At 38.6% G+C, this 25263-nt stretch overlaps 1 protein-coding gene across 1 annotated transcript in view; it reads right to left on the reverse strand.

Annotated features, from left to right (window-relative positions):
* Positions 1–1487: 1487 nt before the first annotated feature.
* LOC140241783 (putative complexin-1) overlaps positions 1488–25263 on the reverse strand; it is a 71050-nt gene continuing 47274 nt past the window's right edge. The window contains exons 3-5 of the mRNA XM_072321535.1: positions 7264–7427; positions 5254–5383; positions 1488–3226 (exon numbers count right to left, since the gene is read on the reverse strand). Of these exons, the coding sequence (XP_072177636.1) occupies positions 3156–3226; positions 5254–5383; positions 7264–7427 (365 nt within the window). The 3' untranslated portion in view covers positions 1488–3155. The remainder of the gene's footprint in view (positions 3227–5253; positions 5384–7263; positions 7428–25263) is intronic.

Genomic DNA, 25263 nt, shown 5'->3' on the forward strand with positions numbered 1-25263 from the left:
GTGATGGTCGTCCCTATTCTTTGGTCACAGTGAGAAGTTTTATCAGCATCCAGAGTTGGAATGATGGCTAATAACGAGCTCTGCAGGGAATGTTCTTCTCTATCTCGATAAATAAACCTATACTGACAAAAGAGTTCTGTTAACAAACTACATTTGATGCAGTTAAAATATGATGATTCCATTCTTGCCAACATGTTTTTTTTCTTCCCTGCCCGGAGGTGGCGTGCTTGCTCACATCAACCGGTCAAGAAATGGGCAAGCCCCCCCCCCCCCCCCCGTTTGTACGTGATACGTTTGAAAGCGATACTCAAGACATCACACGAAGACTTACGAGTTGAAAGTTCGAATTTAACATTGCATTCTCTTCTCACCTATTAACAGAAACGACAACAGTACAGGTTTAAAGTGAGAAATCTCCAATTGGTATATCCAGGGCAAATGTCGAATAAATGACTTTCTATACACAGGGATGTTGATTTCAGCAGGAAGAAAAATAATATACAAGGGGGTAAGGTGGGCGTTGAATGATCTAATTTCACAAAAGAGCAGGGGACGGGGAATATTATACTTCTCATTCTCCTCACGATTAGTCCACAGCATGCTCTGCATCATGGAGTGGCGGGGGGTTTCTAGAATTTCCATCATATTTTCATCACCCTCCCTCTATGCCAGAAGTATCATTTGCATTGATCCAAAGCATTCATTTCCTCTTTACAAATATCTTGCAATTAGAAGATGGACATTTTTGATGTGAAAATCTGCCAGATTTTGAACAGCATTTGCGTCACTGGGTATCCCTTTTGTAAACCACAACATCGATCCTTGAAGGGTTTTTAAAGATACCTTGTCCCGGCAAATTAGGTAGACAGTGTCTATGTTGCATTTACGTTGAGGACCGTGCACACATAACCTCAGGGTGTAACATGCAATGGGCGTGGGTGTGAAAATTACACACACACACACACACACACACACACACAAACTTTCTCCCCCAGATGCAGAACTATCCTCGCTTCGCTCAAAACATTGCTCGTGCACAGAAAGCTGCAGCAGCATTGCATTCGTGTGAACTGCACTCCGCAACTTGCGAGAAGTGACCCATTCAGGGTGCACGTGCTCAGTCACTTCCACATAGAAGCGTGACACTTCCCTATACTTTTGCAGGGTGTCGGTTGTGTGAGCTCTTTACTTGCCAGGCCTTTGCCAGCAAAGTGAAAGCTGCGCATGTAGTACATCGCTTGTCAATCTTTCATGAGCAGAATGAACACATCATTCCAAAAAAAGAAAAGAAGAGTGTACCACACTCAGCACTTTTCTACGTATATTGTAATATATAAAAACAGTCACCCCCTTCCCCCCCCCCCCCAACATGAAACATGTCGGAATGCATGAGGGGGTAGGATTAATAATCATAAACTCAGTACTGTCAAAACAAAACAAAACAAAACAAAAACACTCACACAAACCAAAGAGCAAAAAGTGGGGATAATTTTGTATGGCATACATGGTGATTGATATTTTGTGGCCAAATGCCTGGCTGAATGTGTACAAACTCACAAGGAGAAAGTCACAACCTCTTGATGACTACACCGCAACTTTCACTCGAGTGGCTCAAAAGCTCAATGGCATGCAGAAGGTGCACCAGCGTGCATTGTGTGTGCACCAAGTGAACAGGTGCGTGTGTATAATACATGGTGCAGTGTACACGCAGTCTTTCACTCTCTACACAAGCTGCAGCTGATCTGATATGCAGCGGTATTCCATGTCTCGGAACGCCCTTTTTTTTTCTTTTTTTTTGCTTGGTCGCGCTCCATCCCTGGTGTCAACATGGCTACCATCACACACGTTACTCATTGTATAAGAAAGTGGGCACTGCCATGCGGCTGGCAGAACCAAAGTAGCACCAAAAAATCAGCATCGACGATGAAGTAAAAAGGATGGGTGAATGAATGGCAAAGTCGGGAAAATTCAGGATAGATGTGTCAACCTTGTAAGGGCTGTTCTGCCACCCGCACGGCACAAGACCAGTGAACTTAATGTATTCAAAGTTATGCACACTTTTGTTCCTCAGCTTGAAGACTCAAAGAGCTTGCCAGAAATTTGCCTATAATAGCATACCTGATCCCCAAATTGGCAACAGCCGACATCTGTTATACGTTATCACAGCAAACCAATAACACAAAATAGGAAAACAAATGTATGTACCTGTGTAATGAACAACAGGTTGCAGCCCAACAGACTATGCTCAAAAAAGTGAAAAGTGTGCATAAATTTGAATACATTAACAATCTGATCTACAGTAGCATCTCTATTGCTGTCAGAAAACACACTCAGTGGAGAGGAGTACTGGTTTCCCTGGTCATATTTAGTTGATAGCGTAATAACTTGGTATCTTCAAGAATTATCCTTCCCTAGTCGTGCTACTCAGTAGCAGTCTAGTAACCCAGAATGCATAGTACAGAGACTAAAAGAGAGGCCACTGACTAGGTATACTATCATTGGCAATAGTAGTGAATATCACTAACAAATCATTTTCGAGTTTGCATATCCCGCTCAGAAAAAGGGAAACTCCACAAACTTTGTAGGAAAGACAATTAAAAAAAAAATTAAAGTCTTCGTATCACGTCGGCAAGCAGCCGTTAAGTCATTGCCGTTCACCTGAAAAGGACATCGTATTTCAAACTTTCATAAATGGATACAAACTGAGGTATTTCTAACGTTTAAACAAAGTTCCCGACTTTGTGTCATCACTAACAGCCCATCAAACTTCTCATCGGGAAAATAATCAGCCAAGGATGAGCTGCGAGGACTCGAGAAATCAAAACCAAAGTGGTCTCTATCGGCAGAAGTCGAGTTGTTGGAAAAATGCTACCTGTACCTGCATCAGGCTTTATTTCCCTTGCTCTAAATTTCTTTTTGATTTCATACCTGGAAAGCAATAATAATAAAAACAAAAGAGCTGTCCTTTCTGAATTATTAAGTAGAGTTGCATCAAAAGATTGTGGACATATTGTCATATGTCTTGAAATAAATCAAGCAAAGGAGTTGAAATATATTCTGGATTTGTTGTATTCTGGGTAGAGGGGGTGATTCTTTATTCTAAATGTGAGAAGAGGGTGAGAGTGAAGCCCATAGAGTTGATCTGCAGTGAAGATTTATTTGAACAGGTCCAAGCCAAGTTTTTCTGCAAATGGTGCCATGTAGCCTTTTACAGTCTCTAGAAAACCTGCAACAATGAGAAACGGAAACACACAGACAAGATTAAAGAGAGGAAGTGAGAAGAGCGAGAGAAAAAAAAAACAAGATCAAAGTTGAGAAAGAGGGCATGAGGAGGGAAGAAGAGGAGGAGGAAAAGGAGGAGGAAGAGGAGGAGGGGAAGAGGAGGAGGGGAAGAGGAGAAGGGGAAGAGGAGAAGGGAGAAGAAAAAGAGAAAAAAAGATGAGAAATGCAGGAGGAAGAAAAAGAGGAGGAGGAAGAGGAGGAGGAAGAAGAGTGAATAGGATGAGGAGGAAGAAGCGGATGAAGAAGAGGAGGATGAGGAAGAAGAGGATGATGAGGAGGAAGATGAGAGGTAAAATGAGGAGGAAGAAGAGGAGGAAGAAGAGGTAGATGAGGATGAAGAAGAGGGGGGTGAGGAGGAAGAAGAAGAGGAGGAAGAAGAAGAGGATGAGAAGGAAGAGGAAGATGAGGAGGAAGTAGAGGAAGAGAAGGAGAGTGAAGGGAGAAAAGGAGGTGAAAGAAGAGGAGAAAAATGAAGTTTAAAGGAAAGGTACAAAAAAAAAAACTATAAAACTCTCATAGTGACGACAAACACCGTTGCAACATGCATAGTGTATCATATTTTCAATAAATTACAAATTGACCTTTTAAGCATTACTGTGCTTTGTTCACCAATTGGCAAACTGGTTGGAGTGCTTTGTTTGCCAATTGACACAGATGTTTTGAAACTACTTTCCAATTATCAATGAACAGAGATTAATCCTAATCCCTATTGTGTCACTATGGCTTCGGTGAGCAAGAAGTCTTATTTTCTGGATTCTTAAAGGGAAGGTAAACCTAAAGAGCAATGTGGATTGAGTGAAAGCAGCAACATTAGTAGAACACATCAGTGAAAGTTTGAGAAAAATCGGACAATCGATGCAAAAGTTATGAATTTTTAAAGTTTTGGTGTTGGAACCGCTGGATGAGGAGACTACTAGAGGATATGACGTATGAGTGGACAACAATACAAAGAAAATATAAAGGATATTCAACAAAAATTCACTTTTCTAGAATTATGAAAGAGCAGTGGACCAACCGCTTTCAGAAAGCAGGGGGAATAATTGCTACCCTTAACATATGTCAATATCAAGTTGATGGAATTTGTAATTTTCATGAAAAATGGATTTTTGTAGTATTTTCTTTATATTTTCTTGATATTGTAGTCCACTCATACGTCATAACCTCTAGTAGTCTCCTCATCCAGCGGCTCCAACACCAAAACTTTAAAAATTCATAACTTTTGCATCGATTGTCCAATTTTCTTCAAACTTTCACTGATGTGTTCTACTAATGTTGCTGCTTTCACTCAATCCACATTGTTCTTGGGGTTTATCTTCCCTTTAAAGGGATGGATAGTATTGGTAGAGATGAGGATTGGGCTTTTAACTTTTTGACATACCAAGAAACCACTTATGGAATAGTACAGAGCATATCATTCTAAGACAAATTCAAAGTTTATTTGATGAAAGTCAGTTTTGGAATGGCTGAGATATCCAAAAACAGGGTAAAGCAAAGTGATTGTAATAAAAGGAGGGTCCCTCCTTTTATTAGGATTGCTCTTTTTTGGATATCTCAGCCATTTCAAAACCAATTTTCATCAAATAAATGTTGAATACCTCTTGGAATTACATTCTCTGTCATATTTCATAAGAGGTTTCTCATTGTCTTATAAAAAATGTTGGAAACCTCAAATTTGGTCTCAACCAAGACTATACAATCCCTTTGAATTACATAGGAGATTACAATGTTAATTTTTATGCTTTTCACATACCTTAGCAGAAAACCTAAAGATCTGAATGAAGATCATCACACAGCCTTAAAAGCCCAAGCACTGAACTGGAAATTACCACACATTACATCAAGCACAGACACATCAGCATTTATCAGAGTGTATCTAGTCTGAATACAAAAAATGTCACTGCATCACAGCTTCATAGTACAACTTGCAGCTTTGAGTGCTACGTAGAAAAACAAAATGGCCTGTTTCTTCACCTTCCTCCTCCTCCTCCTGTTGTTGCAGTGCCTGCTGCATCTCTGCCGGAGTCTTCTTTTTCCTCGTGATGCGACCAGCATCGTCTGGCTCCGGCATCTGCTCCTCTGCCACCTTCTTCTTCAGCCCATACTGAGAATGACGAGAGGAAGAGAGCAAAAACACACCAGCCATATAAGCAGATGCGATATCACGCATTACTGTACAATGTATATGGGCAGTTTCATAAGCAGATGCGATATATCACACATTACCGTATATGGGCAGTTCAATATGAGCAGTTGCAATATATCACACATTGAAGGGACTGTACAGTACTGGTTGATGTGGGGATTCAGGTTTACAACATTCCTAAGTGAGATAATGAGAAAACTCTTATGAAATATAAAAGAGCATGTAATATCAAGAAGGATTCCACGTTTATTTGATGAGAATTGGTTTTCAAATGGCTGAGATATCCAAAAAAGTGAGAATAATAAAAGGTGACAGGCCACGCCTTTTATTAGGATCTCTTTGTTTCACCTTGTTTTTGGATATCTCAGCCATTTCAAAACCGATTTTCATCAAATAAACTTTGATACCCCTTAGAATTGCATGCTCTTTGACATCTTATAGAGTGGTTTTTCAATATCTCGCAGAACGTTAAAAGCTAAATCCTCACCTAAACCAAAACTGTACAGTCCCTTTAATGTATATATTTAGCGAATCTCAATTTTTCGGAAATCAGGAATATTTCGTGAGTGATTAAATTTGCGATCATGGAGTACAGTAATGAACACAGAAATGCATGCGTGCATGTCGCATTCATGTCGAGATCAGAGTTGCCAGTTTCACGCGTTGTTCATTTAGCTAGCACCTGACTCACAAAATCTGTGAAAATAAAATCTTTCCAAAATTAGAGTACACAGTACGTGGCAAAAGATGATTCCTTGTTCAACACTAACACACGATAGCCTTGTTTTTCCTTGCCATTTTTGTCATCACTTTGTGCTTCCATAGTAGCAACTAGAAGTTGCATGGACAAGTCAGTCTTGTTCAGTGTGAAATTTTTGAATTCATGTACATGTGACTAGTGATTAACTCTTTACGTGCCACGTTCGCACCTCCGTCTCAGTCGACGGCGTGCCAACTTCGCATATTCTGCTCAAACCCACAGATCCACCCAAACTGATTGATAAATTTCCAAATGCCGCAGAACAATGAAAGCTTTTCTCGCACTTCCATTCTTCTCACATAATAGCTTGCATTTTATGTGGTGATTAACTACCAAGCGGTATTCCCTAATGGATTTCCGTATAAATTATAAGCTTCTGTCATTGTTATACGTACTAAAGTCACGCCTTTACAGTAATGTAACTACTGGTCTTTTGAAAGAAAATGAACCGTCGATTTGTCGTAAAATCTACATCAAAGCAAAGCTTGGCGTCTTCTCTACAACTTTGCTCACTATACATGTCCAGCTTAAAAGAAATTTATAGAAGTTACATAGACTTGAAAAGCAGAATGTTTTTCTCAATGCATGACTACGTTGGTGTCTCAGAATAATGTAGCACACAGGGGTTCTCCACCATGGCACATAAAGAGTTAATGGCTGAAAAGCACCCTTACTTCCTTGCCTGAAAATTATGAAAAAGATAAGAGCTCCAGCCAGGAATATTCCCTTTCCACTGGCTTTAAGCACATTGCACAACTGATCTCAATAATGTTGTCCCAACACAATTGCCCCTACTCCTCCCCCCCCCCCCCCAATGAAAATAATGATAATTAATCAAATTTACTGTATCTTTAGCTAGATTAACAAGCTCCATCCTCATAAAAGAATCACCACCATGTATCCTTCTTGTTATATTCATTAGTATTTTATCATGCAAAATAATGAGATGATGAATGTCACTGTTTTTAACTTCTAGTGGGAGCTTCAAACTGCGTCGGTGTCCTTATCAAGTTTTGATGCTTCTGGCACCATTGCAAAAATGCAGGTCGCTGCAGTGGCCATAGATGCGAGCACCGACCTTGTTTCGGATGCGCTCCCGCTCGATCTCCCGCTCGGCCTCCATCTTGGCATGGCGGGCCTTCCTGTCTTCCTCCTGCTGTCTTCTGGCCTCCTCAATCAGGGCCGCCTCCTCCTCATCCTTGTCGTTGCCTTCTCCATCTCCTCCAAGGTTGCCCAGCTCACCTGGCAAAGGATGCGGGTAGGGAGGGGAAAAAAGAAGTGACAGTTACCATGGTGACTGGACTGATGATAACCTAGAAAGGAAAGCATCAACTGCTCTTTCATTCATTTTTTTTTTAATATTCTAAGACTCTGGTGGGATGAATCTCACTTGAGAAGTAAAAGTTATTTTCCACACAGTAAGGTGACATACTCCATATCAGTTCTTGAGTCGTATCAATTTAACAAAAGAAGTGCATCCTCACTTTTACCAATTTATGAGTGACCATTATTTCTTACTCTAAAACTTTCATCTCAGTGTTGTTATTACTTTGTTCCTTCATCAGCATTCTAGTTGTAATTGGCAATGCAGACACATAAACCAGTATCTGTGCCATTCTCCCTCACTCTCTGAGAAATTCCAGATGCACATAATGTTTACGAGATGACTCTTCCCTGTACTCTAAGGAGCCATCCTCATATAACTGAAAACGGGAGACGATGTTAGCCCAGCCAAAATTTATGGTCCCCCTTCCTCTCACTCACTCTCGTCTCTGTCTGAGTTTCATTTCAACAAGTCTTTATTCCCACTGCACCACTCAGTGTTCATAAATTAATTAGAACACTGTGTTCAACATGACTCACAGGCAACCATACATGTATGTATTCATACACACACAGCAAATATCCAGTAGGCCTACTATTCGGTGTGTGTGTGTGTGTGTGTGTGTGTGTTTGTGTCTTTTGTACACATCTAGATACTACCCGGTAATATGCACTTGTACAGTGCACTCCTGTTATAACAGACAAAGTTGTAACAAAATTCTTAATACAATGAAGTGAAAATTCAAATCCCAAAATTATCATTTTCATATCTTTGTATACTTTACTGTTCGGCTATCACAAAATGTTGATATAACGCAAGAAAACTGTCAGGGCCGAGAACAACGTTATATTTCTTTGGTTGACTACAATTATGTAATCTTCAACAACATTCACCAAAGAAATACAATGCACCATCTACGAAAACAAACATATCATGTCTACATTCCATATAGACTCTCTGGCTAGGTTTTCTCTGCATTTTTTGTTTTTCTGGGTTTTTGTTTTTTCCGCACCAAAGCTTAGGGCGATGGCTATCGCATTTCTCCAACGCGGGACCGGAAACTGGGGTAACAGTATCAGCATTTTCCACTTCTGCTGCAACGAGATTTGACCTTTAGATCTGGCACGCTGCCAAAGCAATTGCTTACAGCTACTTGCCGGGCAGGCTCGTGAGTGTTGACGACAGGGGAAGAAGCAGCGCAGCCCCTCTGTCTTGTCCCACACTCACCGAGATGTGTGGGGAGACAAGGAGGGATTTCAGATGTACAGAAGAGCTTGTTTGTAAACGAGTTTTTAACCCGTCGAGGATGGGCTGATTTTGCCACAACACGCATTTCCCATAGACACTTTCCCCGAGTATACTCGGGACTCGTCCTCAATGGGTTAAAATGTGCTTCCACACGCATTCAGAGTTACAGAGTATTTAGCCACTGAACTTAGTCTCCTAAGTGGTAATTCTTCTTTAAACCTCACAACCTCGAATAATATGCCGACTTTCGTTCTCTGCAATTTATTTGTAGCAAAACCCACAACCAATCGGCAGAGCGCTACATATTTCAAACTGACAACCGATAAGGTAAATTGAGCAATATAATTGGTTGAAGTGACTAACTGAATCATTCAGTAGGAATGGTGTGCGCGCTGGGCTTTCTTTCTGTAATGAATAATAATCACAACCACTGTCAGTGCTAACAGCAGCTTTGACAAGGCTTACATCATGGCCAAAGTTAATTCGAGGTAAAGCTGAGCTCCAACTTCTCAATCAATCCTATTCAAGAGGTCAGACTATTCAGACTGCAAATGGGCATCAAGCATTAATTAAAATCTTGATGAGAATACACCCGGGTCACAGTAAGTCATGCATAATTTGAAAAGGGTGCTTGTGAGAGATATGGTTCACATATTTGCTTTCACACAAAAACAGCCTGATTAGGTATGAAATGCAGTTTCTAAATCGCGGTTTCAAAATCACATTTACAAATAAGTTTTTCTGACAGTGTGAAACTCCCACAGAGACAGACAATGTTAAGAAATGGGGGAGACAGATTGCCAGTCTACGTTGTGAGACTTCCAGCCATTTCCATCAAATTCATCTAAAGATGACATTTTTTTTTCTTTTTCTTTTTTCAGGAGAGGTATCCAGGCTTCAGTGCCATGTAAACTAGTTTCTGGCATCAAAAGAATGGAACCTTTTTTTTTTTTTAAATTCATATATTTAGACATTCAATGAGATTAAAAAGGGATCTAAATCATCTGATAAACGTACGCTTGACTGGCAATTTGATGTAATTGTTGTATTTCATGTCAAACATCTGTGGCATATGCCATACTCGTTTCATGTTTGAAAACCTGGAATATATTTTACACAGATTGCATGGCAAATGAGGGCTACCACCTATTATTACAGACCTATTCAGTCAGACCTTTACAGTCAGACATACAGTATATGGGTTCCAAAATAAATAAGAAAAAATGACGATGATTCAATGGGTTATACAATGACTCAGGTGAACTGCTATGTCAGTGAGTATTAAATAAACAATTGTTCTAAAGGCATACTGAAGCCAACCAGTTATGCCTGAAATACACATGAACAATACAATAAAAAAACTGCATCCAAACCGAACAGATCTATAAAGGCACCTCTAAAATCCTGGTGAGAGAGAAAAGCTGAAAAGAGAGTGACCTTTGGCATATAGATGTATGTAGTTCCTTGTGCTGAGGAACAGAAGCTACTGCCTTTACTCAAGATGCAGAGCACAACTCCAATGCAGAAAACAGAAGGACATTAAAGTATACATGCATCACATACACACTAACATGCACACACACAAATACACAACACATTAACACTCTTTTTTTTCACAAATACAAGTTAACACACACATACAGATCTACAAACACATGCACATACACACACACACACACATATATGCTGAAAACACTGCTCCAAACATGAGAAAGAAAACATTCGGTGAAAAACAACGAGCAGCAGAAACAAAACACCATCAGGTGCAGCAGTCCGGAATCACATTACTGATCGGTGGGAACAATCCAGGGCACTCCGAAACAGACCCAGGGGAGCACCATGCCACTTCATAACCCATCTTGCGGGGAGCATCTAAAAAATGCACATTGTAAAATGTGCATACTCAATGCTGGTTCACCCACATGTAGTCTAAAGGTGCAGGCCTCTCGCTCCCAATAAAAAAGACGACAAGACACACTCTCCATCTAATGATACTCTGGTGCTAGAATCCCTTCTTGTGGCGCAATTTTCCACGTATAGAGCAAACAGGGAGGTGAAGAATACCAAACACAAACCTATACACGAATGACATTCAAACACATGAACACCACACACAAAAACACACACACACACACACACGTATACGTTAAAGGCATAATCTACCATTTGCAGATGAAACAAAAACCCAGCAATACACGTAGTTGTTTAAAATCGTTCTAAAAATTGAGTTAGGGATAGAAACAACCACTGTAAAAATTTGCATCAGTATATTCGATGTTCAATATTGTTAAATATACAAAATGTGAACAATAGTTCAACTTACTGATATCTCCTTATATTTTAGGCTTTATCACAAAAATTTATATGGCAGGATGTTTTGTGATACAACAGACCTTCACTTATGCATAAAATGTGATATCTTGAACATTTTTCAAAGCGCTGCTCCGAAAGGTAAACAGGACCTTAACCCACACAGACGATCAAGAATGTACACCTGTGCAGAATATCTTCTTCAGCCGTTCTTAGTGTCTGGACAACTCGGACCAAAATGACCTTTTAGTTTATTGATTATAGTTTATTGATTACCATGTCACACTAGTTTGTGCTTGTTGTACTGTAGGTGTGACGTTTTGTTTGCTTGTTTATGTTTGGATCACTAATTTTCTTCCAAACAAACAGATGGGTATTACCTGTCTCCAGACCACTGTCTCAACATATCGCCACTTTTATACTCTATAAAAACATAGGCTACTATTAACAAGGAGTGGTAGGCAAATAACTTGGGTCCTTTTTCAACTGTACTAAGAGTGCAAAAATTGAATTACAATTCTAGTGATGATTCCTTAGAATCACAATTTAAATGGCACATTTTGGCCCTGTGTATGCAATAACAGAGGGTGATTTGAATCATAATTCAGAATTATGGAATGAAACAGTCATAGGTACAAATTGACCTCCAAATCATGTCTTAGGGGTGGAGCTTACAGTGACCTTTCAACCACTTCCACAGCAAAATCGCACTCCTTACCGATCAGGAGTAACTGATGGGAACTCCGAAAGACACCACACCTCCTCTCCTTGCTCTAAAATTCAAAACCAAAGAATCCTTGAAGCCTTCCTTGGTCATGTGTACGGTCAATAATTCTAATTTGAAACTGTCATCATAATTGTACATGCAATTTAGCATTGCAATGTTTCTCGTCCAGTGTGAAAATGGCCTATCTATGCCAGAACTACTGTTTGAAAGAGTACACATATATGCATCTGCCGGGACTGTCCCTGATTTATGGTGGGGGGACTCAACAGGAAGTTCATATTGAATAATTCATGCTGCAATGCCATGCATTTCATATGAAGCATGCAAACATGTATAGCATGAGTTCAAGAGGCTTTCTCTCTTAAAGGTCCAGTTTACCTTTGGGAGCAGTGATTTCAAAAATGTTCAAGATATCACATTTGATGCATATGTGTAGGTCTGTTGTATCATAAAACATCCTACCATATGAAATATTGGCAATAAAACCTAAAATATCAGGAGATATCAGGGTTTTTCTCAGTAAACCGTAACTGTATACGGTTTAATCTGGAAACATTTTTATTATAACTATTGTTCACATTTTGTGTATTTAACAACACTTCACATCAATTTTGACAGTGGTTGTTTCTATCCCTAACTCACATTTTAGAACTATTTTAAAGCACTAATGCTTTCACCTGCAAATGGTAAATTATGCCTTTAATAGAAAATGTACGAGCCTATACACTTAAGAACAAAAGTTTCATACTTTCTCTTTAAATAGAAAATGTAGGAGCCTATACACTTAAGAACAAAAGTTTCATGATATTGTCTTCACCTAAAACAGTGACTTAAAAATGGCTTAATGTCTGCAGCACACTTGCCATGAGAGGAGACATTATCTAGAAAACTTGTCTTTTGGTAAAATTGTCATATCAGTGACTGGAATGATGCATCTCTACAAAATGACCCGGAGGCAATCACTTTCGCAAGAGGGCTGTGCAGTTTGTCCGCAAGCAGCCATATTGGATTATGGTTTTTTTTATCTTTCAGGGTCATATCCTTCTCCTTGTTGTTTCTCACACACAACTCAGCTTGCATCTACTCTATTGTCTTTAACCTCACTCTCTTTCACTCATGGCAATTTCATTTCCGGGATTCCCTCGACCAGTGTTTCAATTCTTCCACCAGATTTGACTGATATTTGCCTTTTGCTCTTTTTTATTTTTTATTTCCATCTGAGAAGATGGCTGGATAGCCCATATTCAGCTGCAATATCTGGTCTTCCATGGGATCCAGTTGGATGTACATCATATAAGCCAGGACCACTTCACTTCATGGCAACAGCTAAATTTTTGGAAACACACATGTCTGTGCGTGACTTCTAGCTTTATCCACACTATGTTTCCACATCATTTTATGCAAATGAATATGGATAATGTAGCTGCTCATTGTCTTGAAATAGATCTGTCTAATGTTCGGAGATACAAAAAATATCTGCAGATATTCTGATTGTAAAAATTTACAGGTTCTGCCTGCAGTGTTTGTCAGGGACATGATGGCTTTGTATAAAGGCGAAGCTTAAACACTGCCACAAATGGTAACCATATATTTCTTATTTTGAGTGGAGGGGGCAAAAAAATCAATGGCTGATGGCCGCATAAAAATCAAATTATCGGGAAAACCGCAGCCGAGGGCAAATATGCACAGGTGGTGACACTGTTTAGCAAGGAGACATCTGCCACCGAGTGATGAACGATGGTAAAAGAGTGATATCTCTGAAGGGAACATTTACTGAGTGTGAGGTTACTTAACTGTCATCGTATCAAGACAAGTTTTAGGGTTATTCAACCAGGAAACTGGAAACCTGTGCTTGATGGGTGTGACAAGTCTGGCTGTAAAAGTTCTAATGCAAGGACAGGCAAAGACATTGCACAATGTGTAAGGCATGCATACATGCCATCTGTCACTGAACACTAGATGAGTTTTGTGTTCGCATTTATGTCAGATTGTACACAAAGGCGCCACATGTGTGAATTCCAAAGCTGTCCCCAATTTTTAGAATACATAGCAGAATTTATGAAGACATCTATTCTGACAAAGAATATCACCCTGCAAAATGCCAGTAATGCACCTGTACAGGTTTCAATCTGTATCAAAAGTGTCAATATTCTTCAAATTTTTTGTCAGCTGTGGGTACACAGTCACATCACTGAGATGAAACCAAAATGCATGACATGAAGATGCTTAGGACACGATAAAAATGAGAGGAAAACAGATTTGTTAACACAGACCCTGCCTATGACCTTTGACCTTGAGGTGACCTCCAACTCCCTAACGGACATTTACCAGCCAAGTTTGGTCACAAACGGACATATGGATCAAAAGTTATGAGCCATAATCTGAACACGTCATAAAAACTGAACATTGGGCCCTAAAAGTTCGTTGACCCCTATCTGTGACCTTTGACCTTGTGATGAACTTCAACTCCCTAAGGGACATCTAACATCCAAGTTTGGTCACAAACGGACATAGGGATAAAAAGTTTTGAGCCATAATAAAAACCCGCCATAAAAACTAAACATTGGGCCCTCAAAGTTTGTTGACCCCTGTCTGTGACCTTTGACCTTGTGGTGAACTTCAACTCCCCAAGGGACATCTACTATCAAAGTTTGGTCACAAACAGACTATACATCAAAAGTTATGAGCCATAATCGAAATGCGCTGTCAAAACTTTTTACATTGGGCTCTAAAGTTCATTGACCCCTGCCTGTGACCTTGAGGTGACCTTCATATTTGGTAAAATGTGTAACTTTGTATTGCCATTCTTCCCACCAAGTTTGATTGAAATTGAAGTCCTCAATAGAGAGTTATACAAGTTTTTGTAGGGTTACGACGGACGACGGAAAGACGGACAGACGGACGGACGACGGACGGACAGACACCGCAGGCGATCCCTTAGTCTCCCCTCACCTCTGGTGGGCTCGACAAAAAATGAGTTCAATAATTTCTGTTCGTGTGGTGAATGAACACATGACTCTAAAATTATCACTAAAGACCACAGTCCTGCCAGTACGCCACATATTGAAGATCTTTTAACATTCATCAACCTAACTGGGACATTCAAATGAAGTGGAATTCTTTGATAATCTACCCTCTCTTTTTACCTTTTTTTTTTTTTTTTTACAATTACAATTTCAAATTGAAATCTGTGACACGAATTGTGCAATGGGGTCAGAATAAGCGGTTTTATGAATTCCACTGCGACAGTTCATCTAGATGCAGGGAAAAATCAGTTTTGAGCAAGAGATAAAGATAGATCTGTGTTTTCACTTTGTAACATACTTTCTGCAGAGTTGAAGATTACACTTTGCCTTAATTGTACAGGTAAGTCCGCCTCCTCCCTGCCCCCTAAAACAGATTTGCATCTATAGATGCATTTGTTTGCATCCCTCTATCTCATCCTTTCATAATCTCCCTTGCACAGAAACGAGTGCTAGTATATCCTCTGACCTCACTCGTATCACATGATGTATATTCAACTTAGGAGAGAAAACAACAAGGAAGAAACTGGGGATGATTTATCATCGAGTCATTTTCATAGCACATCTAGTGAGAGAAAAAACACATGGTGTGTAGCATAATCAGTACAATGATGCAGTAAAAGTATATTTGTACGTGTGTGTGTGTGTATGTGTGTGTGTGTGTGTGTGTGTGCTTGTGCATCCCTTCCCACTTCCTCCCCCCCCCCCCCCCAAACTGTTTTTTTGATAGGTCAAATACCCCTATTTGTACTAGCTTCACTGAGTGTAGTAAGAATTACCCAAGCAAGTTACCGATAGGCAAGGATGTGCTTGCACTGTTTGGACTGTTTCGAGGGTATCGATTGCGGGTAATTACACCATTGCTTGAACAAAATCATGCGTATTATTTGTTTTATAAAATGAAAATCAGATCCTTGTCGTCAAAAGAATTTCCAAAGTGCAGTTGTCTATAAATTCCACGGTAGCCATTTTCATGAGTAAATAAAGCAATGGAAGTCTCGCCTGGTCACAGTCACAATGTGAAAGAGTTAATGATGGGTCATTATACTTTACGATTGACCAGTCATAAGCAAAGTAATGTGTGTTAGGCAATTCGGTCACGTGTACGTTCTCAACCAATCATTTGATTAGGATCTGCTTCAGCATTTTATACAAACAGTATATTGATCCTCCTGCAATTTTCGTTTAGGCACTTTTCAATTTCAATCAGAAACAACTTTTCCACAGTTCTCCCCAAGATGGCCTCAAGCAAACTGATGTGCTGATTTTAAGAAAGAAACTACTGTAATTGATTTCACAATGTTTTATTTTCATGAATTTCACAAGTTGACTAACATTTGTGATACTAATAATTGTGAAAAATTGTGCATGTATCACAACCAGGGTGGGAACTTGTTAGTTTCTCTCTAGAAAAGTGAAAATACTTCTTTCTCATTTTGCCAATGTAGTTCTAGATCGCAAACTTTTCTTTAATTATAGTCCCAATTTGTCAAAACACATACTTGAAACATCAGCCTGACTAACTGAAAAGTCAAAACACACTTGCACTGAACAAGCAATGCTTGTACTTAAAGGACAAGTTCACCTTCATAAACATATGGATTGAGATAATGCAGCAATATTAGTAGAACACATCAGTGAAAGTTTGAGGAAAATTGGACAATCGATGCAAAAGTTATGAACTTTTTAAATTTTTGTGTTGGAACCGCTGGATGAGGAGACTACTAAGGCTCGTGATGTCATAGGAGTACATCAGTATAAAGAAAATGTAAAGAAAATTCAACATATTTTCACTTTTTTCGCCTAATAAAAGAGCACTTGACTTGCCTCTTTCTAACAGTAGTGGGAATAATATTACCCATAACATAATGTCAGTAACGAGTCAAGGGAATGTGTACTTCTTTCACACGATGAAATTTTGTGAAATTCTCTTTATATTTTCATTATATTGTTGTACGCATGTGACATCATACACTGCAGTAGTCTTCTCATCCAGCGGTGACTGCACAAAAACTTCAAAAATTCATAACTTTTGAACGGATCGTCCGATTTTCCTAAAACTTTCACTGATGTGTTCTCCTAATATTGCTACATTCTCTCAATCCTTAATGAAGGTGAACTTGTCCTTTAAAGATGTATGTAGGCAAGTTTATTCGTAAAGCACTTCTAAGAAACACCCTTGAGTTTATTAAAGTCACTTAAAAAATCATTCTGAAATGATTCCTAAACATGTTTGGACTAATACAAAAGTCAGCTTTAAAAGAGTTTGAATGAATGGTCTTTGCTGTACAATATACCATGGATGCCTCACTGCAGTTACCCATTCCAGAAAGCACTGTACCTTTTATTTTCAACTCTCTTACCTTTGAATCTCCTCCTTACATTTAACTCTCCTTTTTAACTGTCAACTCTCTTAATTTCAACTCTATCATGATTAACTCTCTTCATGTTAACTTGCCACTCTCTCACTTAAAGGGATGGTACAGTTTTGGTTCAGACGGTGCTTTAGGTCTCCTATGTCTTTTGATGATGATTTTTTGAGATGAGAAACCTCTTACGAAATCAGAAAGAGCATATAATTCTAAGAGAAATTCAAAGTTTATTTGATGAAAATTGGTTTTGAAAGGGCTGAGATATCCAAAACAAAGCAATCCTAATAAAAGGTTGGACCCATCTTTTATCAAAATTGCTCTGTTTTACTTTTTTTGGGGATATCTCAGCCACTTCAAAACTAATTTTCATCAAATGAAGTTTGAATTCCTCCCACAATTGTATGTCTTTCAACATTTCATGAAGTGGTTTCTAAGTATCTCGCAAACAGTTAAAAGCTGAATTCTCACCTCAACCAATACTACACCATACCTTTAATAATCATTGCGGTATTTCTTCAAAGATAATCAGGGGCCTTCATGTAGATATAGAAGAACAATCTACTAGCTCCATCGAGTGAAAGTGCCAACAGCAAAGTTTTGTAAAAGTTTCATAAAGTTCTTCTCATAATGCAGCCAAACACGGATTTTCTAACATGTAAATTGCCAATTTCCATGCAAAGGATCCGCAGTTAGCAGCTGGATTTTGCCAGAGGGCTGCAAACATTCACACACATCAGAATCGGAAATCAAAGATTCTAAGAGAGCTTTAGGGGAGATACTCGAGTGTAATGGCAATTTCAATTGGTGATGATAATTCCCCCACATCAGAGAGGCTTTCAAAAGCTTTAGCCCGGGCTTGAAGAAATAGTTAATTTTCCAGGTAGTCTCCTGCAGAATCACCGAGACTTTTTGTTTGCTACTTTTTATCTTATAGTCAAATGCAGGTTAATCCGTCATCCATTCTTAAACCACAATTAAGGACAAGCTGATTTTGCTTAAACATGCATTTCCCATAGAGTATACTCGGGACTCTGTCCTCAATGGGTTAATATTATTTTGGAGTCACACTGGCTACTGGTATAAACAAAAAGGGTAAACGCTGACAATCTGTTAGTGATTTTTTTAGTGTTTGTTCGGTGTTTCTTTACAGGATTATCGACTAGGTATCTGTAAAACAAAGAATTAGGTGATCCGAGTATCCTCTCGGATCACCTTCTGTATCTGTACTGAATCTTTCTTCTTTCTTTGTTTCTTTCTTTATTTCTCCTCAAAAGTTGTGCAGAGGTTAGCTCAGAAAGTGCATTGCCTCTCAATTTCAAACTTATACCATATATGTGTCATGTCGCAAAGACGACAGCGCAAGTAAAATCATAGTGATTAGTCGACCGTGACGTCACTATGACGTCATTATATGAAAACACATTTTCATGCATATCTCATTAATGGAATAGAATATTTCATTGAAATTTACGTCACATATATTTCAAGTCATGCGAATTCTACTCATATTCTCAAAATTCATTTTTATCTCAAAACGCGCGCGTTGAAATATTTGTATGCTCAAATCGAGCTCAAAATTTTTTTGCACACGTTTCAGACCATTTGGAGCATTTTTTGAAAAATTGAAAAAATTGGACGGACGCGTACGCGCGCGCACATATTCGCACGCACAGCTCATATGAAATAGAAATTTTCAATTTTTTCACACGGATCGGATGTCCGAAATGCCAAGGAATAGTTATACCAAGTTTCAAGTCGATCCGATTCAATATGACGTCATACGGGCCCGTCAAATTCAAAATTCCGCGCGTGCGTCAATGGGGATACACAGTGCAACTGTGCCAAAAAATCGCCAATTTTAAATCGGATTTTACTCGTCAGGATGGACGGTGACCCCCCATTTTCTTGACATATTCTGAAAGCTGATGAGTTGTACATGTCATTTCGTGGGCTGGCTATGCTGACAAAATGATTAAAAGATATCAAATTTCTTAATAAAATAAAAAAAGTAAATTTTCAAAATGACGTCATCAAATTTCAAGTTTGCTCGAGCGTATCTCACTTATCCTTTGCCAATTTTCACCCAAATTTCAATATGTTGTAGCTTATGAAATGCTCTTTCATAAATGTAATTACACAATTTTGATTAGATGACGGCATCACCTCGTAAAAATGGATTGAATGTAACCTGGTCAAATTTGACCAGTTTACGTGTTATCTCTACGGGAGGGCAGTTTTTCTGGAAATGAAAATTGACATGACTGTCCTTTTCGAGCACTAGCTCACTTATGCTTCGGTGAATTTCTCCCAGATTTTAATATGTTGTAGCTGAGACTTTGGGCTATCCTACATGTGCCCTTCATTTTTTCATGCGATATCGGGATCACGTCCAAAAACTTGGTTGAAATTAAAGCTTATCTTCGATGTACTGGAATATTTCTTTCTTTCTGCAACTTTCCTTGCAATAACTCAAGAAAAACATACCCTATCACCACCATAATTTGCACATGTTTAGTTCATGTCACGTAAATTATTTCATAAAATAACAACTACTTGATCAGACGCCATCTTGGGTATGTAAATTAGGGTCAAAGGTCATAAATGTTTCATTCTGTATCTTCGTGAATACATGTCTTATCTTTCCCATATTTTGCACACGTAAAGACCATGTTACAAGAATCCTTTCACAAAATAACCACTTTTTGCTCAGATGCTATCTTGTCTGTGCAAAGTGGGGTGAAAGGTCATATGTACTTTTTTTCTGTATCTTCGTTATGACGTGTTATCTCTATGGGAGGGAATTTTTCTAGATGTTAATATTGACACGATTGTCTTTATCGAGCACTAGCTCACTTACCCTTCGGTGAATTTTTCTCAGATTTTAATATGTTGTAACTCAGACTTTGCGCTATCGTTACGTGCCCTTTGTTTTTTCATATGATGTCAGGATCATGTTGAAATACTTGGTTGAAATTAAAGCTTATCTTCGATGTACTGAGATATTTCTATGTTTCTGCAACTTTCTTTGCAATAACTCAAGAAAAACAGCCCCTATCACCCTCATATTTTGCACATGTTTAGTTCATGTCACGTACATTATTTCATAAGATAACAACTACTTGATCGGACAACATCTTGGGTATGTAAATTAGGGTCAAAGGTCACAAATGTTTCATCCTGTATCTTGGTGAATACATGTCTTATCTTTCCCATATTTTGCACACGCAAAGATCATGTTACAAGAATCATTTCACAAAATAACCACTTTTTGCTCAGATGCCATCTAGGTTGTGCAAAGTGGGGTCAAAGGTCATATGTACTTGTTGCTGTATCTTCGTTATAGTGTATACAGATTTGGTACCAAAGATGGCAGATATGACTCCCTTTTCTAAATGAGAATCCAAACATCACACGGCCAATGTCTCTGAACACAGATGAAACCTGCATGGTCATGCCTATTGCGATCAGGACTTGAATCATTGATTAAAAAAAAAAAATCGGATCACCTTAATTTGTCAGTGATGACAAATTACAATCTCTAGTTAAAATTAAAATTCTACTTCAAATTTTCAAATGCTTGCAAAGGCTTTGCTTAAGATTCCTCTTGAACTCATTCAAAGTAATATAAATCACAGCAAAGTCTGAATCGATGACCTCACCAATGAAGACTTGCTTTCTTGAATTCTTGTTGCTTTTGGTCCTGGCACCCTACTCTAACCCCTTGTGTGCTTGGAGCCTTTGGGTGCTGATTGGCATACAAAACCCATACAGTTGAACCTCTATTATCCGGCCTCCCTTTATCCGGATCTCTCTATTATACGGACGCAATCTCGCCGTGATTTTTTTTTTTAATATTATAATTACGGGAGGAAAGGGGGATTCCCAACTCCATGAGAAATCCTACACAAACACACATGAATTACATATACTTGATACATTTCTTAATAATTATTTCGGTAAATCATCCCAAGAATTTAGACCCAAAGAAAATGATTTCATTCTTGCAAACACAAACCTCTATTTTGGGGTCTGTTACTGAGTGTAACAATGAAAAGGTTGCAGTATACACATTACTACATGTGGTACTACAATGGGCTACATCAGTACATGTGTATGTATATGTACATGTATAAAGCATTGAGTCTCCCATATCCGGCCAAATCCCTCATCCGGATGAGCCCCGCTCCCGACTTGTCCGGATACGAGAGGTTCAACTGTAGTATTGTATGCACTGTGCAAAGTCCCAGGCACAGAAAGGGTTTACAAACATATTATGAACTCCAACAGAGTGTCAGGTCTATTCATAAAGTAGACAGCTTTTTTTTTTTTCTTTTTTCTTTTTTTTTTTTTTTGGGGGGGGGGGCAAAGGTGACCTATTTACCTCTCAGTATCTACATATAGTCCTAACCTCTATGTATTTCTATAATTTGGAAATTAGATTCTATACTTTAACTGATTATCCATTTCATGAAATACCTCAACAAACTGTGAGTTATGTGAGTTCTGTGTATAAAGTAACAATGTATTGTCTTTATCATCAATGAAGACTTTGTCAATAAAGCCTAAACCTGAAAGATATGTTAACACTTAGTGCCCAAAGGAAACACATTTGACATAAAAACACAAAAATTAACTTATATATGAAGATTTTAATGCAACGATCTTCCCAATTTCAATTCTTTGTATTACAGAACAGCAGGTAAAACATATCATATTCAATGCTGCACACTGGCACTGGTCCAACAGTCCCTGTCCAGTAAGAATCACTGTCGGACCAGTAACTTTTTCGGGAATGGACCAGTAAAATGGAAAAACTGGGTACCTACTGGTCTGACAGACAGGTCAGACCAATGGAAAAAATGGGTTTATACTTAGTGTGCAGCCCTGTCATATTAATTATAACAGACTTTGTGTTCATAAGCATACACAGTACCACTGAATTATGTCAGTTACTCCACACTGTTTGTTTTGTTTTGCTTTGCTTTCTTTGAGGGGAGGGCTAAAATTAGAAAATGATGGGGTAATGGTAATTGGTTGGCAGACCCCGTATAGGTTATGACTTGCAAAGCAGGCATATGCTGGTAAATACAAAAGCAGGGCAGGGGGAAAAAAAATCAATAACCCTCAGCAAGCTGCTCCGAATTTCAATAGGGATTTCGTGTGTCACTACGCTCTTGCCTCTGAGCCACAAAGCAACAATTTCGCCCAAATTTATTCACCGCACACTTTCTCTCCCCTGATAGCCAATTACTACATAAACAGCGGCAGCATAATTCCTTGTTTGACTGCTAAGAGCCTCTCATTAGCTGAAAGGGAAGGATGGGGGGGGGTGGGAGGAGGGGAAGGGGAGAGAAAGAGAGAGAACAGGTGGAGGAGAAGACTAGCAGACAATATATCATGCAATCATATCTTTCCACATAAATACATTGGAGAAAGAGATTGAGAGATGGGGGGGGGGGGATGAAGAGCAGGGAGGGAGATCCACTGGTGTACACATGTACATGCATACATGTGTATAAAGCATGCATGCAATTTGATCACAGATTTGATAGATCTTCACGTCCCATTACGATTGATGTTCACATTGACTTTCATAAATAAGAGTACTAATATCATACACAAAGAACAGAGTGTTATCAAAATATGACATAGGAAAAGAGAGTTATGGGAAATTCTTAAAGTTTGTGCATATAATAACTAGAAATGTCGCTATGGCGACTGATGCCTCCGCCATAATGCATGATTCGCCCAATAGGTGTATAGTGCAATGTCTTCACAATGTGTGATGACAGTTTCACATAACTGGCAAAGCATTGAAATGACAGGTTTGTCAGAAATATCTTGAATGTTTACTTTCCTTGAACTAGGTAAAAAAAAAATTGCTATAATTGTCTATTGAGTGCAGGTACATGTATTTGGGGAATTGAGGATTTTTACTTGACTTCTGACTGACCCTTTTATAAGCTTATGCACTGAGTAATTTTCAAGGTATGAAGAAAGAGTGTAATAACAATATAAAATAGATTATTTTCTTTTTGTATTTAAACCTGGCCTTGACCCTTAACCTTTGACCTTAGACCTTCTGGCAGGAAATTTCTGAGAGAATCTCCATTAGGTAATACATGTATATAAAGTTTTAAAAATAATAAATGCAAGCATTGCATCTAGTAAATGAGGGAAATAGTAAAATTTTGAAGAGTTGATCTTGACCTTTGACCCCTGACTATTGACCCATGACCCCTAAATTCCCTAGATAATCCCTGCCAGTCAGTACATGCGTATGCACCAAGTTCCATGAAGATACATTGAACCATTTGCGAGAAAAGTGAAATTGTAACATTTTCACCTAACCTTTGACCTTTTGACCTTCAACCTTATGACATGAAACTCTCTCTGGAGAATCTTTATGCAGTAGTACATGTCTACACTAAGTTTCAAGAAAATACCTTCAGGCATTGCATGGATATGGGGAAGATAGCAACATTTTTAGCATTTGACCTTGACCTTTGACCTCTTGCCAATGTCACTAAAATCTATTCAACTAATTGCCCCATCATACATCATCCTTGGACCAAGTTTGGTGAAAGCTGCTTCATCCAGTTTTGAGTCATCACGTAAATAGATAAATTTCAGGATTTGACCTTGATCTTTGACCTTTGACCTCCGTCCAATTTCACTCAAAAATTAATCAAGTAATTGTCCCATCATACATCATCCTCGGACAAAGTTTGGTGAAATTTGCTTGATCCAGTCTTGAGTTATCGCGTAAACAGATACAACTTCATGATTTGACCTTGACCTTTGACCTTTGGCCTTTGGCCGAATTCACCCAAAATCTAATCAAGTAATTGCCCCATCACACTTTATACTTGGACCAAGTTTAGTAAAATTCCATTCAATATTACTCAAGTTATCGCGTAAACGAAAGCGGACGGATGTATGTAAAGACGTACGGACGTACATACGGCCCGACGGACAACCCAAAAACATAATGCCTCCGGCACCACTTCGTGGCGGAGGCATAAAAAAAAAACAAAAATCATACTGGTCGCTGGCACGCATCCTAATTACATTTATAAGGTGATAATGGATACATTTTCCACATTCTGCCATGATCGAAGGGTCTGATGAAAGGAGTTTTCATCTTAAAGGACAAGTCCACCTTCATATATATGTGGACTGAGTGAATGCAGCAATATTAGTAGAACACATCAGTGAGAATTTGGGGAAAATTGGACATTACGTTCAAAAGTTATGAATTTTTAAAGTATCTGCACAGTCACTGCTGGATGAGAAGACTACTACAGTGTATGATGTTACATGCATACAACAATATAAGGAAAATATAAAGAGAATTTCACAAAATTTTACTTTTTGAAAAAAGTGCACATTTCCTTGACTCGTCCCTGATGTATTGTATGTTGAGGGTAATATTATTCCCCCTTGCCTTCTGGAAGAGGGAAGTCACGTGTTCTTTTATCATGCAAGAAAAATGAAAATATCTTGAATTTTCTTTATATTTTCTTTATATCGTTGTACACATATGACATCACAAGCTGTAGTAGTCTTCTCATCCAGCAGTGACTAAGCACAAAATTAAAAAAATTCATAACTTTTAAAAGGATTGTCCGATTTTCCTCTAACTGTTGCTGATGTGTTCTATCAATATTGCTGCATTCACTCAATCCACATGTCTATGAAATGGTCTTGTCCTTTAAAGGACAAGTTCACCTTCATAAACATAAGGATTGAGAGAATGCAGCAATATTAGTAGAACACATCAGTGAAAGTTTGAGGAAAATTGGACAATCGATGCAAAAGTTATGAATTTTACAATTTTTTGTGTTGGAACCGCTGGATGAGGAAACTACTAAGGCTCGTGATGTCATATGAGTACAACAGTATAAAGAAAACGTAAAGAAAATTCAACATATTTTTACTTTTTTTCGCATAATAAAAGAGCACTTGACTTGCCTCTTTCTAAAGGCAATGGGAATAATATTACCCATAACATATGTCAGTAACAAGTCAAGGGAAAGTGTACTTTTTTCAAAAGATGAAATTTTGTGAAATT

Source organism: Diadema setosum, chromosome 18 (assembly GCF_964275005.1).
Source record: "Diadema setosum chromosome 18, eeDiaSeto1, whole genome shotgun sequence".
NCBI classification, from domain to species: Eukaryota; Metazoa; Echinodermata; class Echinoidea; order Diadematoida; family Diadematidae; genus Diadema; species Diadema setosum.